The 16,488-nt window shown below is 55.4% G+C and overlaps 3 protein-coding genes and 1 non-coding gene across 4 annotated transcripts in view; 2 read left to right on the plus strand and 2 right to left on the minus strand.

Annotated features, from left to right (window-relative positions):
• The first annotated feature begins 1,271 nt into the window (after nt 1-1,271).
• Nucleotides 1,272-7,825, plus strand: RNF122 (ring finger protein 122). The gene is made up of 6 exons (XM_061472572.1): nt 1,272-1,376; nt 5,934-6,090; nt 6,942-6,987; nt 7,208-7,249; nt 7,523-7,605; nt 7,681-7,825. The coding sequence occupies exons 2-6, from the start codon at nt 5,981-5,983 to the stop codon at nt 7,793-7,795; spliced, it is 396 nt and encodes a 131-aa protein (XP_061328556.1). The 5' UTR covers nt 1,272-1,376; nt 5,934-5,980; the 3' UTR covers nt 7,796-7,825.
• A 402-nt stretch (nt 7,826-8,227) lies between these two features.
• LOC133279171 (small nucleolar RNA U13) lies at nt 8,228-8,324 on the minus strand. The gene has a single exon (XR_009746794.1). It is a non-coding gene; the product is annotated as a small nucleolar RNA U13 (small nucleolar RNA).
• Nucleotides 8,325-8,752: 428 nt separating this feature from the next.
• On the plus strand, nt 8,753-12,018 carry TTI2 (TELO2 interacting protein 2). Its single transcript, XM_061472550.1, has 7 exons — nt 8,753-9,423; nt 9,690-9,876; nt 9,974-10,066; nt 10,452-10,636; nt 10,725-10,868; nt 11,398-11,560; nt 11,830-12,018. The coding sequence occupies exons 1-7, from the start codon at nt 8,792-8,794 to the stop codon at nt 11,908-11,910; spliced, it is 1,485 nt and encodes a 494-aa protein (XP_061328534.1). The 5' UTR covers nt 8,753-8,791; the 3' UTR covers nt 11,911-12,018.
• Nucleotides 12,019-12,026: 8 nt separating this feature from the next.
• The window catches only part of MAK16 (MAK16 homolog), a 55,872-nt gene continuing 51,410 nt past the window's right edge, over nt 12,027-16,488 (minus strand). Inside the window, exons 2-11 of the mRNA XM_061472552.1 lie at nt 15,287-15,303; nt 14,872-14,921; nt 14,444-14,553; nt 14,273-14,337; nt 14,007-14,158; nt 13,671-13,725; nt 13,511-13,585; nt 13,080-13,193; nt 12,791-12,844; nt 12,027-12,534 (exon numbers count right to left, since the gene is read on the minus strand). Of these exons, the coding sequence (XP_061328536.1) occupies nt 12,349-12,534; nt 12,791-12,844; nt 13,080-13,193; nt 13,511-13,585; nt 13,671-13,725; nt 14,007-14,158; nt 14,273-14,337; nt 14,444-14,553; nt 14,872-14,921; nt 15,287-15,301 (876 nt within the window). The 5' untranslated portion in view covers nt 15,302-15,303 and the 3' untranslated portion in view covers nt 12,027-12,348. The remainder of the gene's footprint in view (nt 12,535-12,790; nt 12,845-13,079; nt 13,194-13,510; nt 13,586-13,670; nt 13,726-14,006; nt 14,159-14,272; nt 14,338-14,443; nt 14,554-14,871; nt 14,922-15,286; nt 15,304-16,488) is intronic.

Raw genomic sequence — 16,488 nt, forward strand, 5'->3', positions numbered from 1 at the left:
CACGAGGTGGCGATGTTGGTCTCCCAAAGGCAGGCACCAGGCTCCCAGAAGGGCTGGCTGTCCCCTGGGACCCGTGACAACACCTTCGCTGCTTGCAGATGGGATGGATGGAGCCCCAGGAGGGTGAGCAGGGCCAGGAGTGAGTGCTTGTGATGGCACGGGTCCCACGGGTACCAAGCTGTCCCCGCACACGCTCATTGTCCACCCGCTCTTATTATAGCCCCATTCTTCCTCCACTTCCTGAGTGGAAGCTCCACTTGGCCGATGTGTTCTGCTGAGATCACATAAACACGGAGCAAGAGTGAGCCCCTCTGCTTGGAGCACTGTGTAAGCTCCTGGGATGGGGACTTATAAGGTGCCCCAGGGTGCTCAGAGCACAGCATCAACCGGATCAGATCAGTTGCTGGCAGCAGGGCTGAGGTTACCCTGAGTTACCCTGAGCAAGGGCTGCAGACACTGAGCAAGGAGGAACTTGTATTGAGCAACACAACACATAGGGGCTGGTCACATCTGCGCCAGCACGGGGCATTGCTGGGACTGTTGGACACGCCAGAAGCTTCGGCAGGGGATGATTGCAGCTTGACAAGGCCTGGGGCTGTGAAATGCCTCCTGTTGTGGTTTTACAGCTTTGCTTTGTGCTCCTTGCTGCCGCAGAGCTCCCTTTGTGCAGCTTGCTGCAAACGGGGCTCTGAATGCGGAGCGGGGCTGTTGTTGGACAAAGCTGGGATCAGGGAGGCTCTGAGCATGAGGAGAGGTCGTGTATGGAGGACCAGCAAACTCATCCAGAGAGCACAACCACCGCCGGAGCCCGCGGCGTGCTGCACCTTGCTGTGTGCCTGCGGTGCCCAGGGACACCGCAGTGCAGCGGGGGAAAGCACCCCGATCTGGGGAGGACAATCAGCAGGGACCATCCTCGGAGCTGTTGGAGGAGGAGGAGGACACAGCCCCTGCGATGCTGCTGTCCCTGACACAGGGCTCATGGGGCCATTTCACGGCCCCTCGTGGTACCCCATCACCCGCAGGGCGCACAGTCCGGATGGAGATGCTGAGCGTGTCCAAAGCCATCTCCTGTGCAGGACACCAGGAGCTCAAGCACACGCTGAAGCCGGGTCATGGCGAGCTTCTCCTCAACACCCCCTACTCCTCCTCCTCCTCCTCCTCCTCAGGGCTGCTCCATCCAGCCTGGGATCACCCCGTGTCTCCCATCTCCAACCGCCCGGTGCTCGCCGCTGCTCCTTCGGCTGGGGCGGCCCCGGGGGCGGCCCCGGGGGCTCGGGGCGGGGTTTGGGGCCGCTCCCGTTCCCATTCCCAGTCCCGTTCCCGGCCATGGCCATGGCCCCGCACCGGACACGGCGGAGCGGCTCCCGGCTGCAACGGTGAGAGCGGGGCCGCGGAGGGGCGGGAGGGGTTTGGGGTACGATGGGGACCCGCTCCCCGCCCTCCTGCTGCGGGCGATGGGGGGAAATATCCCCCTTTTCCCCCTCCCTGCCCTTCCTCGGAGCCCCAGTTCCATGCAGGAACGCACCAGGGAGCGCTTCTGCTTCCAGAGCAGCTGCTCCTGCCCCGTTCCTAGGAATGAGGCCAATTCCTGAGTGAATTTGCCTTGCTGCAACCAACAAAACCTCTTCCATGTGTCCGCAGATGGGGAATAAACTTGTTGTAACGAACCCCAGGCGAGGCCCCAGCTCTGGTATTGGCTGTAAGGAATTCTCAGGAACGTGGAACTGAGTTTGCACATGTGAGGAGGGTTCGGTTGGAAGGAGAAGTGGTTGATTTTTATGGCTAAGGAGTGGGGAAGCTGCGCTGGGAATTCCAGCATCAAAGCCCTGCCCCAGCAGCAAAGGCTGGGTGATTTTAATTTGTGAAAGGGTTACAGCCTTTGAAGCTAAATATAACGCAAGCAGTGGCTTCCTCTCCTGTAACGCATCCCTTGTGGGTTCTTGGGCAGCTTGGGGGATGAGAAGCCACCGGTGCTGCAGGCAATGAGTTCTGGACATAGGATAACGATAACGGAACGGTTTGGGTTGAAAGGGACCTTAAAGATCATTGCATTGCAACTCCCTGCCCTGGATATGTGGTAAATGGGGGGGTTCCGTTGAGCAGGGTGTGAGTGAACACTCTCCAGCTGAAGATGTAACTTGGTTGTGTTAAAGGAACGTCCTAAATAAAAGAGACTTGGCTTTTAGAGGCTCTGAGCACCAACAGCTTTCGCTGGCTTCCCAAGGCAGGGGCTTTGGGGAGCACCAAGAACAGAGCCCACCCTTGTTCAAAGGCTGGGATGTGGGTTTGGGAGCCTGACCATGGGCATCTGACTTGTACCTCTTGGCTTTCAGCCCTGAGCTCACAAATGCTGAGGTCAGCAGAGTCCAGCAAAACGGTGTCTGGGGGGCTGCAGAACTGGTGGGAATAAGCCTGAAAGCCAGGGAAGAAGTCTCATTTTCCACCTAAATAGGTGCATTCAGAGTTATCTGAACAGACAGCATGTGCCATGTGGCCTGGGCATGTCAGCTCCTCTTCTGCATCATGAGTTCTTCTCCTGTTGCTACAAGAAACCTGGAGAGGGGCTTCGGACAAGGGCCTGTAGGGACAGGCCAAGGGGAATGGCTTTAACCTGCCAGAGGGGAGACTGAGATGAGCTCTTAGGCAGAAGCTCTTCCCTGTGAGGGTGCTGAGGCGCTGGCACAGGGTGCCCAGAGAAGCTGTGGCTGCCCCATCCCTGGCAGTGCTCAAGGCCAGGTTGGACACAGGGGCTTGGAGCAAGCTGCTCTAGTGGAAGGGGTCCCTGGCTGTGGCAGGGGTTGGAGCTGGATGAGCTTTAAGGTCCTTTCCAGCCCAAACCAGCCTGGGATGCTGTGATTCTGTGATCACAGCAGAAACGGTTTGGGAGCTGTGCTCAGTTTTTCTGATGCAAAGCCCACAGCTTTTGTGTGGGAGGGGAAAGAATGGTTTGATTTAATGACCTGCTGAGTTTTCCATTTGTTTCACTGAACAAGGATCGGGGCGAGGGAGAAGCTCAGCTCAGCAAAACCTCAGTGCCTGCACACATTGGGTGGAAACTTGTGTCTGTCCTCACGTAAAACACAGAACTGCTGTATCCAGAGGACCAAACCGTGCAGCGTCACTGGAGCATGAGGGTGCCATTAATGGGGTTATGATGGTCAGGGGTTTGGGGAGCAGGGCTGAGGTTTCCTCCATGAACCAGCTCAACCAGCAGCACTGTGTGTCCTCACCACAGCTTGCAGCAGGGCGTTTAGGGCAGCTCAGCACTTCAATCTGGCTGTGTGGGTTGGAGGAGGAGAGGCGCAACCGACAGCCCCAACAGGTCAAACTGCATCTTTGCTGCTCCTGCTTAGGAAGGGGAGGGTTTGCAGTTCACATGAAGAACATGGTAAAATGAACCATCTTCTTGTAGTGAGAAGAGTGCGCAAAGTCAGCACTGGTCTGTAGGTGCTTTCATAGATGCCTATGATCCCTGTTGTCTCATTTTCCTACTAAATAATTGCTCCAGCCTGCTGTCTTACGGTGTCAGGTACAAAACTAGCAGAGTTAAGCTATTAACTAGACTTAAGACTACTTAAACTAACCCAAGTTAAGAAATGGGTTGTTCCGGTTTGGGTCTGGCGCCCATCAGGTCTTCATTTCATGTTGGTTAAAGCCAGATTGGATCCATTCCCCTTGAACTAAAAATACCAACGCCTCTGTCAGGCGAAGGGCTTTGTGCTAATGGAAACCATGGCTCAGCTGTGTCGGGGAGCCCTCATGGGGAGAAGCAAGAGGGGAAGGGGCTGGGAGGACCTGGCTTTTGGGAAGGCTCCATTGCCTCGCTGGGACCCGCTGCTCCAGGGCTTGTCCTTCCCATCCCGGCTGAGCCGATGGCTGCTCCTCCACCAGGACAGGGCATTGCCATGGAATTCTTCGGCACCGCAGCCTGGAGCTCATGAGTTCTGCTGAGCAGGAATGACCCTTGCTAAGCTGGTGAGTCTAAACTTAGCCTTGCCAGCTGTGTTGCGGCTGGCAGGGACGTGTTAGACCGGCTCCTCTGCTTCCTTCGGCACCAGAGTTACAGCATCTCGTGTTCCACCTCGGTTTTCTGCTCTCTCAGCACCCATGTGGCTTTTACACACAGCCCTTGCCACCCGTAGGGAATTCGGGCATCCAACCCGGAACAGTGCTCGGTAAGCGGCTTGTGGGGTTGGGAGTTTTCTGCCCCATGGGATGGGGGACGAGCCTGTGTTGAGGGGCGAAGTCTGGGTGTGATGTTCAGGAGTTTGGATGCTGGGGGTTGAGCCCCTTAAGATGAGCACAAAGAGCAGAGGGATGCGCTGGGGGGGATAGGTTAGCATGGGATTGATAGGGTTTGGCTCCCATGGGGCTCTCCTGATGCTCCAAGGGCTGGAGCCTGTGGAGCCAGGCTGAGAACATTGGGGTTGTTCAGCCTGGGGAAGAGAAGGCTCCTTAGGGAGAGACCTTAGAGCAGCTCCAGTGCCTAAAGGGGCTGCAGGAAACCTGGAGAGGGGCTTTGGACAAGGACCTGGAGGGACAGGCCAAGGGGAATGGCTTTAACCTGCCAGAGGGGAGACTGAGATGAGCTCTTAGGCAGAAGCTCTTCCCTGTGAGGGTGCTGAGGCGCTGGCACAGGGTGCCCAGAGAAGCTGTGGCTGCCCCATCCCTGGCAGTGCTCAAGGCCAGGTTGGACACAGGGGCTTGGAGCAAGCTGCTCCAGTGGAAGGGGTCCCTGCCCATGGCAGGGGTTGGAGCTGGATGAGCTTTAAGGTCCCTTCAACCCAAACCAATCTGGGATCCTGATTCCCAGCCCATTGAGTACTTCTCCTGGAAACCCTCTGGGATGCCCATCCCAGCCTTTCCCTGCTCTCTGTGGTGCTGATTCTCCCACTGTTCTCATGAGGCTTCCTCTGTCCATCCACAGCTGCTCTGCAGCCTGTGTCCCACCACCAGCATTACCTTATTTAGCTGCTCAGTGCTGCTTTCAGAGCTGAACACTTCTTTCTTTTCAGAGCATTTCTCCATCATTTCCAGCAAGGAAATGAAAAAAAAAAACCCCACCAATTTTCCCATTGTCTTTTCCTGCACCTGGAGGTCTCAGGAGCAGAAGGACTTGACAAACAAATCCTCCCTTTCTTGCCCTGTAGATGAATTGTCTCCCGGAGCCTTTGGCCATTGCATCAATGGAACTTGTGAATTCAAAGTAGACACCTGGGAATAGCAGGGAATGAAGTGTCCCGGGGCAGGATCTCACCCCATTGCTGCTGCCTGCCTGCCCTGCTCGGGCTCCCCTTGCTATCCAGGTGTTCCAGGCAATGGAGCCCACAGTGCAGGGAGAAAACCAGGCAGACCAAGCCTGGGATCTCAGTGCTTGTGCAGAGGTTTCTGCCGCCTGCTCTCTTCCTGTCTCCATGGGACAGAGCAAATTCCAGCCTCATGGGAAGCAGGCGGCCTGTAATTAAAGCCACAAGTGTTCCTGGAGGAGCTGCTTGATGGGATGGCGCCGAGCGGAAGGGGCAGGGGGAGCACAGATGGGGCCGGGGGCTGCTCGCCTTTAAAGTCCTGTCTGAGAAGGATCTGATGGGAAATCAAAGCTCCGGCTCTTGTGGGGTCAGCGTGGTTTTGGGGCATAAAAGGGCTGACTTTGCACCAGCTCCTGGCAGTGCCAAGGGTTGAGGGTCCCTGTGCCTTTCCCCTCTGGGGTGACCGCATTATCACTGCTGGGTGATGCTGAGCTGCTCTAAGGGGCTGCTGCTCCTCCTGAGGACATCAACTCACAGCCCTCAAGACTGTGCTGGTGTTGGTTTCTGCCCACTTTGCAAGCTCCAGAGGGGATGGAGCCAGCCCAGGCTTGCTCTGTTCTCATAGCAGCTCCTTTTCACTTCTTTTCCCCCTTCCTCCATCCTAAACTCTGACTCTTCCCCCCAAAGGGTGCTCCTGCAGTCTGGGGCTGATTTCTCCCAGTAAACCCTGCACGATGCCTCCCATCACATTCCAGGACCTCCCACTGAACATCTACATGGTCATTTTCGGCACCGGCATCTTTGTCTTCGTGCTCAGCCTCATCTTCTGCTGCTACTTCATCAGGTGAGCCAGGGCCTGAAGCGGCAGGGCTGCATCCCTGCGGTACCCCCAGCCCTTTCCCATATCCCCTCCATAACTCGCCATAAGGATGTGCCCTGAAGAGCAGGGCTGTGCTCGTGGTCCCTGGTGTTCCCTATGGCTGGAGCATGGCAGGAAACGCAGGAAGGGGAGCACACGGAGGGATGCATTGTGTTGTGCAGGGAAGGAGCAGGGCTGCACAAGGGAGGATGTGTCTGTACATTACAGGGAGGGCTATTTATAAACCCAGAGCCGAGGCAGCAGCTGGTGTTTCTGCAGGGCTCGGGTGGCTCAGTCATTCCCTATGGGATGCTCATGCTCTGCTGATGCCCTGTGCATCTCTCGGCCATTTTGGGGGATCGTGGAAGCACATCTCAGTGCCTCATTTGGAAGAGAAGCTCTATTGCAAGCAGTCTCCTTGTGCCCACATCTTGCTCCGTTTCTCTGCAGGGTGATTTTCCCCTGGCCAAGGTCACAGTGGGGCTGGGAGCTGGAAATACAGCACTGGAAATACAGCGCTTCCTGCACCATGAACGACTTCCTAAGGCAAACAATCAGGGCTGCCAGCTCTTATCGCTCCCCACTGCCCATTCCTGCCTGCTCTGGAGGTGGCACAAGTCCCATGGTGCTCCTGGGACATGACCATGGGCTGCTCCAATGGCACAAACAGCCTCAGAGCTGCTTATCCCCAACTCCCGGTTGGGAAGGGTGCGCTCCCCTGATTTCGGGTGCCTCCGGTGTGGTTTTGGCTGCGCTGTTGTCATGTTTTAAACCCAACTGATGCAACCCTTGGGGATGCTGTAAAGCTCACAGCGTCTTTTTCTCCCCCTCTGCAGCAAACTGCGGCACCAGGCGCAGAGTGAGCGGTTCGGGTACAAGGAGGTAAAGAGGCTGGTTGTTTCTGTACAGGAAATATGTATACTGCACATACCCGCAGTGATCTGGGGCCGGATGGGTGGTGGATGCAGGCAGGTGGGGATGCAGCAGGGGCTGATGCTGCTCATCGCAGCTGGGTGCATTCAAAAACGGCGTGATGGGACGTGCTGTGGCCCGGGCAAAATCCCTTTGGATATTAAATCCTCTGCCTCCTTTCCTTCCTCAGGTGGTTTTGAAAGGTGATGCCCGGAGGTTGAATGTGCATGGGGTAAGTGGTTCCGCCTCTGGAATGGGATGGAGTTGGGGGTAACGGGGATGATGCCATCCCGTCTGCTCCATGGGCTCAAAGGCAACTCACAAGCAAAGCGAGATGAGGATGGCTGGGAACGGGGAGGGAAACCCCCTCCCTGGGGGTATTTTGGGAGCTGGAAATACCCGGGAATAGGCACAGCAGCAGCGGGATTTCCCCAGCCACAGCATTACGGATAGGAGCAGAGCCGTGTGTTCGCACCCACCCTCACCCTTGTCTCGCCTCCCACAGCAGACCTGCGCCGTCTGCCTGGAAGACTTTAAGGTGAAGGAGGAGCTGGGGGTGCTGCCGTGCCAGCACGCCTTCCACAGGAGGTGAGCACAGCGACGCGGGGATGCGGGGCTTTCCCTGCCGCTGGAATCCCATCCCTCTGCGTTCCTGCCCCGCAGGTGCCTGGTGAAGTGGCTGGAGGTCCGCTGCGTCTGCCCCATGTGCAACAAGCCCATGGCAGGTCCCGCACAGCCCCGCGCCGGCATCGGCACCCTCCTGGATGAGCTGGTGTGAGCCGCTCCGCTCCCTGCCATCCGCATCCCTGCTGGACCGCGGGGTTGCATCACCCACAGGCGGCATCGCCCAGTTCAGGTCCCGAAGGATTCGGGAGCTGGGAATTGCAACCCGCAGGGCGCTGGTTTGGTTTGGGGGGGGGGGGGGGGGGGGTGTACGGACACACCCCGTTTGCTGCATAGAGTATTTTTGTACCTGATCCCGATGGGGTCCCAAGGGGGGGGGGGGGGGGGAAGCACATTTTGGTGTGAAAAGAGATTAAATGGGTGATTTCTCAGTTTCTGAGTGCTCAAGTAAACGCGAATTTGCTCAAAATCGACTAAAACGGACCCAAAACCGACCCACGTCGCTCCGAACCCACCCGCATTTCGCGACTTTTAAGCGCTTAAAAACGTAATGACGCCATCAGTGACGTCGCTGACCCCCCCGGGAGCTCAGATGGGAACTGTGCCACGTCGTAACGTCAGGGCGCACACGTCACGCAGCCGCGTGCCGATCCCACTCATCATTTGCTATGAACCGGAAGGATCAGGCCCGCCGCCGACGCGCTCAACCCCAACGCCGAGCCTCTCACCCCCAGGTGAGGGCGAGAGAAGAGTCCCAAACATGTTTTCCCCTGTTTATAAATGCATCTCCCTTCTCACCACTATTTCCACCCTCATCATCCTCTTTCACCCTTTATCCCGGCTGCGCCACCTCACTTTTAACCGCTTATCTATGATTTATAATCTATGCTAATTTATACACACATCGCCACGCCTCCATCCGCACCACCTTTACGGCAAAGAGTCGGAGTTTGCGACAGTGGCTGGAGCCGGCTCTCCAGAGGGGCTCGGCGGTGGCTGCGGGGGTCTCTGTGCCGGTGCCCGGTGCCCGGTGCCCGGTGCCGGTGCCGGTGCCGGTGAGCGGTGCTTAAAGGGGCCTTTAAAAGCTCACCCTGGGGTGCGGGAAGCGGCTCTGAGGTGCCTGAAGCGGCCTTGGGGTGCGGGTCACGCTATGGAGCTCAGCGGCCTGGTGCAAGCCCTGAGGCAGGACGGGCCGCAGCCGCCCCCCGCTGTCCCCCCGGCCGAGCAGGTCCTGCTCCAGCTCGGGCAGCTCCTGTCCGGCGGTGCCCCCAAAGCCGGCGCGGTCCGAGACCTGCGTGCGCTTATGGAGGCTGCCGACTGCCGGTGGCTCTTCGGGGACCTGCGCCCCGCCACGCTGGGTGAGTTGGTGCTGGCGTTGAGCCGGTACGGAGCGCCCCCGGAGCAGGAGCAAGAGGCCGCGGATGTGCCCTGGAAGGACGGTGCGTGCGCGGCTGCAGCTGAGAGAGCAGCGGATGTCGGGGCAGTGCTCCTGCACCTCCTGGCGAAGCTGGAAGCGGCCAAGGCGCAGGAATCTCTGGGTGCCCCCGTGGTGGGCCCCATCCTGCGCTGTGTGATGGGGCCTGTCTACATCTTCGCTGCAACGCATATCGTGGAGAGGCCCTGGACAAACGGGAGGTCTCGGTCGGTGGCACGGGAGCTGCTGGAGTCGCTGGTGCAGGCCGCAGGGTGTGGGTCTGTGGCTGAATTCCTTCGGGGGAAGAGTGAAGATGAGGAGGGAAGGTTTGCAGCGGTGATGGGGCTCTTGAAACAGGAGTTAACCAAGTGAGTAGGAAGGGGAGGGCTGTGATGGGGGGGAAGGTGTGTTTGCCTGGTCTCTTTGTAGGAAATACTGGAAGCTTTTGGGAATCTTTGTGGCTGAGGTATTACAAGACACTGGATGAAGAATATGGGGCTAGAGCTTTACAAACACCTAGTGATTGAAAGCGGGGGGGGGGATCAGAGCTTACTGTCAGCCAAGAGGCCTAAATGTGTAAGCAGGGAGCATTCATTAACCCCAGCATTTGCTGAGCTGAAGTTTGTATTCCCAGAGACACCTGGAAGCGGAACCCTGCCACGAAGCATGTGTTCTCCTGGACTCTGCCTCATGTCACCCGGCCCTGGCTCAGCCATTACCTGGAGCGGGTCCTCCCGCCAGCACTGCTCATCTCAGACGACTACCGGGAGGACAACAAACTCCTGGGTGTGCGCTGCCTGCATCACATCGTTCTGAACGTGGTAAGGGGGCAGTGTTCCTAAGGCACAGCATGTGCAAGGCTTAACTGGGTGCTGAATGTGATGCACAGGAATAACCTTTTGTTCTCTGTTGTTGCAGCCAGGTGCTGATCTGTGCCAGTTCAACAGGGCTCAGGTTGTGTACCATGCCCTTTACAACCACCTCTATTCACGAGAGGCCACTCTCATCCAGGTAGGGCAGCAGAACTTCATTGTAATCTGCCTTGTAGTACTGTGCATCAGCCCCATGAGGGTCAGCCAGCTTAAGGCATGAGGAGGCAGAACCTGTTTGCTAGCAGACAGTCCAGTCAGGCTGTTAATAGGTGATACCTGTGGCCAAGAGACAAAGTAACTCAGTAGCTCTCAGGGAAATACCAAATTAGAGGGAATACCTCTTGCCTCCTGTCACTTCCAAGTGGCAGCCTTGCTGAATAAGGCTGGGAATGGGTAGAAGAAGTAGTTGTGTCTTGTCAGATGAAATGCAGGAGCTGTGGGTGGTCAGTGGGGTTGGGGCTTCCTGGTGTTTCGGAAGGGACATCAGCAGGATTGCCCACGTTTACTGTCTCTCACTGGTTTAGGCAGTGCTGCTGTGCCTGCTGGACTTGCTGCCAGTCCTGGAGAGAGCCCAGCGGCAGCAGAAGCAGGGCAGACCAACCGCTCACTGCGATGAGGTGCTGCAGCTGGTTCTGACCCACATGGAGGCAGAGCATCGCCTTGCGCTGCGGCGGGTCTACGCCAGGGCCCTGCCTGCCTTTGTGCAGAGGTGAGAGCAGCCCCCACAGCCCTGCAGGGCCCTGCTTTGCCCTTGGTATTCATCTCCCTTCTCAGTGTGTTCTTATTCATGTTGGCAGCCTTGGCATCCAGATAGCACGGCACCTGAAGAGGCTGGAGCGAGTTATCCTGGGGTATCTGGAAGTCTCTGATGGCCCTGAGGAAGAAGCCCGACTGGGAATACTGGAGACACTGCAGTGCACCATAGAGCACGCTTGGCCCAGGTACCTGTCTAGGCGTGAAAGACGCTACAGAGGATACGTCCTGAATGCTGTCACCCTTTCAGAGCCAAAGTTTCTGTTGCTTGAGGAAAAGGCCCTGATATCTGAAGGGAGAATCTGTCACAGGGAGAAATCACTGGCATGACCTCACTGAAAAACTAAGCTGGGTCCTCTTTTTGATCTGTTTTGTGCCTGTTCTAAAAGCATCAACTTGGCTGAAAACTAAATCTGTGTATGGCAACTATTGCAGAGTAAGGCCTGTGCTGTGAATTGGGCTGCCCCTTGATACTCCATCCCAGGGCTACCTTTGTGTTCAGGGCCTGTGTCTGTCCTCCCTCTGGTGGGCACATTGAGCGAAGCAGCTTCTTCAACCTCACTGCTGAAGCAGTTGTCCTGCAGCTCCTTCTCCACACGTAAAGGCAGCTAGCAGTTCCTGCCTGAGGTACCCAGGAACTGCCAGGGCAAGGCAATGCTTTCCCCTGGCTTACAAAGAGGATTTGGAATAAGGTGGAATTGCTGTTTCCCTTTGCAGAATGCCATGCAGACTCCCTGTGCTCCTGAAAGCCCTGCTGAAGATGCTCTGGGATGTGCACACTGACCAGGGTTCAACACCAGAGCCAGTAAAAGCTGCCTTGCTCCAAGGGGCCACTGAGTGCCTCATCCTGCTGGATCGCTGTTCTGAAGGGCAAGTGAAGGTGAGCTGGGGACCCAGGACTGCTTCATCTCTGATACCTTACAAGGGGCAGCACCATGCAGGAGTTCCCACCTCCTTGCTCAGCCCAACAGTGTATTGAAAGCATCAATTTCCACCCACCGCAACTTTAACGCTTGTCTTCATTGATAAGTGAATTGACCTGTATATGTTTTGCGTAACTCACTGCCAACAGATAGCTGGGACAGGGTTGATAACAGCATAAACCTTAGTGTACCACAGCACTAGGAACTGATGCTGCTCTCGTTTCAGGACCTGCTGGAAGGTGTGTACAGCAGCTGTGAGGAGAACCGCGTGCGGGAATGCATCAGAAAAGTGCGAGAGAACACGTGAGGTGTGATCAATGCTCACCCCCTTTTTGGACAGTAAACTCTTTTATTTATTTCAAGTTGCTGTCTTGCTCCTCCCACCCCTGTCAGCCCCATAACCTCTCCCAAAGAAGGCACACTTGTGTGCTCACCTACCTACAGCTTTAGAACAAGGCAGCAGTGCCCCCAGCCCAGGCTCCTTCCTGGAGCGCACAGTTCAAGCTGAGCCTTGTCTAGTTGCAGAGAAGGTCAAATCTTCTTTCTTAAAACTGCTTCATGTAAGCACAAACTGGCTGCAACTGCCTGGGGTCGGGTCCGAAACCCTTCTTTTCATAAAGAAAAGTACTAGTCTGGAGTATAAGGAGCAATTATGAAGGGTCCTGCAGAGTGGCAAAAGCTGGAAGGAGTTCTGGTGGCAGATGAAGGGGTCCTGTCATTCAGTACAAAGTGCAGGTTGAAGGAGTCAGGCTGCTTTTGTTTTGCTGGCTGGCTCTGTTTCTTTTTCATACTCTATTTCAATGTAGGGACGTTTTCTTCTGGCTGGTCCTTTCAGGGGAGTTTTCCCTTTAGATTTGGAGTGAGAGCCTTTCTTTACTTCTTGCTCCACTTCCTGCTCCTCTTCACTACTTGTCTCTAACTTATCCATGTCCTGAGAAAGCAAGATGACATCAAAGCATGCTGTGTAACTAAACCTCCTTTCTGCACAATTAGGTATCCAATTCCATTTTCTAATCCTGGCTCCCAGCTGTCTGGCCAGAGGAGCTGGGGTGTAGTGGATCCAGCACACTCTGATTGTATCATTATGTTCCACAAATCTGATTATCCCATCACCAGAGACACCAAGAGGGAGGAGGTTCATTTCAAACAGCTTAGCCCTGACACTTTATAGCTGGTGCTTCACTTACCTCAAAGTCGCTGAGGTCACTGTCATCTCCTTCCACAAACTCTCTTTTATCCATGTCCTGCAAGACACAAAGTCCAAAGCTAATGCCTCCATGCTGAGCACATTGCAGTGTCGTGACTAGCAACAGAAGAGCCATCAAGGCCACCACTTGTACACACACTCTTCTTAGTTCACCGCTCTTAATTTCTTCCTTTCACCCCAACATTCACACTCCAGTGCCCGGCTTGTCGGTGAGCTGGTGGTGCTGCACCAGCTCAGGGAAGGACTGGCTGTGGTGCTGTGGCTTAAAGCATTACCTCCTCATCTTCTTCCCTCTCTGCATCGGACTCGCTCTCACTTTCTGCATCTTGCTCCTGCAGAGCTTTGTCAAAGGCATGGATGGGGAAGTTGTAAATGTCTCCATACTGAAAAGGAATATGTGGAATTTCTGTAAGTCACAGGAGGAACTCAGCCATGGGTGGCAGGGTCATCTAAAGGGCCTGTGTCAAACTCGGGTGAGTGTGGGGTTCAGCCCCTTCCCCAATTCTGAAGGACGTGCTCCTGTACAGAAGATGGGTGGCTCTGGTTTGAGGGGAAGCAAGTCCTCCTGTTACTAAGCCACTTAAGCAGGGCAGCGTACTGTCATCTGCCACCCCTCCCATACAGGTGGCACTTCCCTTCCACACCAAGGACTGTGTTCCTCCCTGCAGGCCAGCAGGCAGTCGGAGCTGCTGATCCTTACCGTATCCTGCTTCAGCCTTTCCAGTAATTCCTTCTCAATGGCATTATCCAGCTGAGCAGCAACCAGGGCTTTCTCCTAATGGAGCAGAGAGGAGCTGTGTCAGTTGTCTGATGTGTGGAACAAAAGCAATAGACACGAGATGATGAAAAAGTGGCTTTACCTCTCTTCTCTTCTCCCGCCTTTCAATCTTCCTGCGTAGAGGAACAAGCTTCCTCCTACAAGGAACATCAAGTGCTAGTTACTGCATCTGTCCACCTCTTTCGTAGCAGATGATTAAATGGTCATTAAGGCCAACAACCAGCATTTACATCATTAGAAGTGTGGCTAGGTTAAGTGGACTTGGACTATGGTGTAGTTAAATCCACTTTAGCCAGGTTCCTGTATGAGCTTGGCAAAGCCTCAGAAAAGTCAAGTGCAGTGGGGAGAGACAGAGACCCAGGGGACAGGCAGCAGCTCCACAAATCACACTATGATCACTCTTAGTCCTGTCACTTACTGTCGCTTGAGTGTCAGCTTCCTGATGCGGATGAGGTACTGGGTGATCTTGGTAAAGCGCTGCTTGCACTTGTGTCGGATGAACCGCGGCCAGTAGATGAGGTTCTCATCGATCTCCTGCAGTGCTTTCTCATAGTTCTTGTTGAGCAGGACCTGGCATGGGGAAAGAGTTGGGCTATGGAGTGGCAAGGATGTGGGGATGTATCTGGCCCATCGCTCCCTGCCTTCAGCTGCCTCTTGGTACACAACCCACTCCCGTTAACTCACCCTCTCCCATAGGCGACGAGGAAAAGCCGCCCGCTCTATTGTCTTCATGTACAGGTAACACCGACCTGGAGAAGAGAGCAATGAGATGCTGGCAGAGACACGATGCAGCCTGGACAGCAGAAGTGTGCTGGGGGCCCGGGTGCCATGGGGCAGACAGTATTGCCCTCTCACCTTTCTCCTCTCTGATGGTGGCATACTGGCTGTTGGCCAGTGGGCAGGAGGAGCGGTTGCACAGCCCCGTCAGGTTGTACTCATTGCGGCAGAAGTTCTGGGTTTTTGTCCTGCAAAGATGAGAGGGAAGAATAAAGGGGAAGGGTGGGAGCATCCCAGCACCCTCACCTTTGGGAACAGTGGTAAATGCTCCGTCCCTGCCAGTGTCAAAGACAGAGACTTGGGTGACATGGTCTAATGTGAGGCATCCTTGCCCATGGCAGGGGGTTGGAACTGGATGATCTTAAGGTCCTTTCCAACCCAAACCATTCTGTGATTCTATACCAGAGAGGCACCCAGCTTTGTCCCTCCTGCTCCTCTTCCCCCCGAAGCACCCCATGCAGAACAGAACCCCTTGGCTCAACCTACCCTGTCCCCCAAAAACTCACGTGATCTTGTAGGAGCAGAACTGCCTGTTCCCCAGCATGTCCCAGACAACCTGCGAGCACAAACAGCGGCTGTCACACCCCGACACCACTGACCCAGGGCCTGGCTCCTGCAGCACCCCCGTGAGGCTCTAAGGGGGGGGGCACCCATAATTGTTGGGGTTCTCTGCACCCCACTGAGGAGCAAGAACCGAGGGGAGGGGTGACGTGTGCTGCCCCCTTCCCATTTACACCCTCCCCATAACACGCCCCGGTTGGGGACCGGGGGGGAGCCTCCCCGCCACGTGGTGCTTTGGGGGGGGGGCTACGTCCCAGCCGGACGCAACCGACTCAGCGGTGAGGCGGGTGCTGATTGGCTGCGGAGCGGGTGGTGGGCGGGGCGGGGACCGGACCGGACCGAATCAACCGGCGGACTCACGTCGTCCGAGTGCATGGTGCCGGTGCTACCGGGCTCCGCGCCGCCATAGGCGGAAGGGGCAGGGCCAGATGAACTCTCGCGAGAACAAGGAGGAAGGGGCGTGGCCTGGGTGTGATGACGTCATGCTGGCGCAAGGTGGGGGGGTATCAGTGGTCCACGGACCTGGGATGCTGTCGGGACAGGTCGCGATAGGAGCTTTGTGTCTGTTCCTGTCGCTCCTGCTGCACTCCCCATTGAAATGAAGGGTTTTCAGCAGGGTGGGTAAAAAAGTCGGGCCGTTTAGGGGCAAAACGTTTCACTCGCATTAGTGTCGTTTGGATTAATTAAGTAATTGGTTTATGCTTCATTAATTCAATGAATTCATTCGCCCTAGAGGTGGCGGATGGAGCAGCGAAGAGCTGTGCCTCTCATCCCATGCAGGGCTTAAGGATCCGGTGTTATCCCGGTGCTGGCAGCTGGAGGGCTTCCAGAGCAACCCAGCATGGATGTGGGACGCTGCACACTGACAACAGCCATTTGTGCCCTTGGGTAATGAGTCATAAGGTACCAAATGTTGATGGGTTGCTGTTACCCTCCTGTTTCCCTGCTGGCAAATGCATCTGCATTGTGCTGCTGTTCTTTCTGGCTAGTGGAGTGGATGTGCGTGACACAAGTGCTCATTCCAGGCTGGAATGAGTTTATAGAACTGGGGGAAGACAAGTTGCGAGGTTGAGGTGTTGCTGGAAAAGAGAACATCATTGGAATTTCTCAGATGCAGAATTAGCTTACTAGAACATACTTCTACAGACCATTAAACTCCATTGTTAACAGTGCAGCGCTCCATTTCTAAACCTGTGACCAGGAAATTGCAGCAGGGTAATTAAACCTATTGTACTTCTCCTTGCAATGGGTTGGATCACAAGTACAGCCTATTGCCCCGTCTCAGCTGAGAGACAGGGGTTTTAAAACCCCTCTATTAGTCGCTTATAATCACAAGTGATTCAACCAGCTTTGCTGGCTGAGTATGTGTCTGAGAGGCTAAAACTCTTTCCAGCCTCATTTCTATCAATAATTAATTGGATACATGTTGGAAAGGACACACAAGCAGCACACAAGTTACACATCAGTAGCACAACATATGAAGCTATAGTGAGATACAATGAGCATTTGTTTAACTGTCTTCAAAGAAGCAAGGAGCACATTAGCAGCACAGTGACATCTTT

Source organism: Pezoporus flaviventris, unplaced genomic scaffold (genome assembly GCF_033815535.1).
Source record: "Pezoporus flaviventris isolate CSIRO_AGI_PZ_B2104156 unplaced genomic scaffold, CSIRO_AGI_Pfla_v1 ptg000071l, whole genome shotgun sequence".
Classification (NCBI taxonomy): Eukaryota; Metazoa; Chordata; class Aves; order Psittaciformes; family Psittacidae; genus Pezoporus; species Pezoporus flaviventris.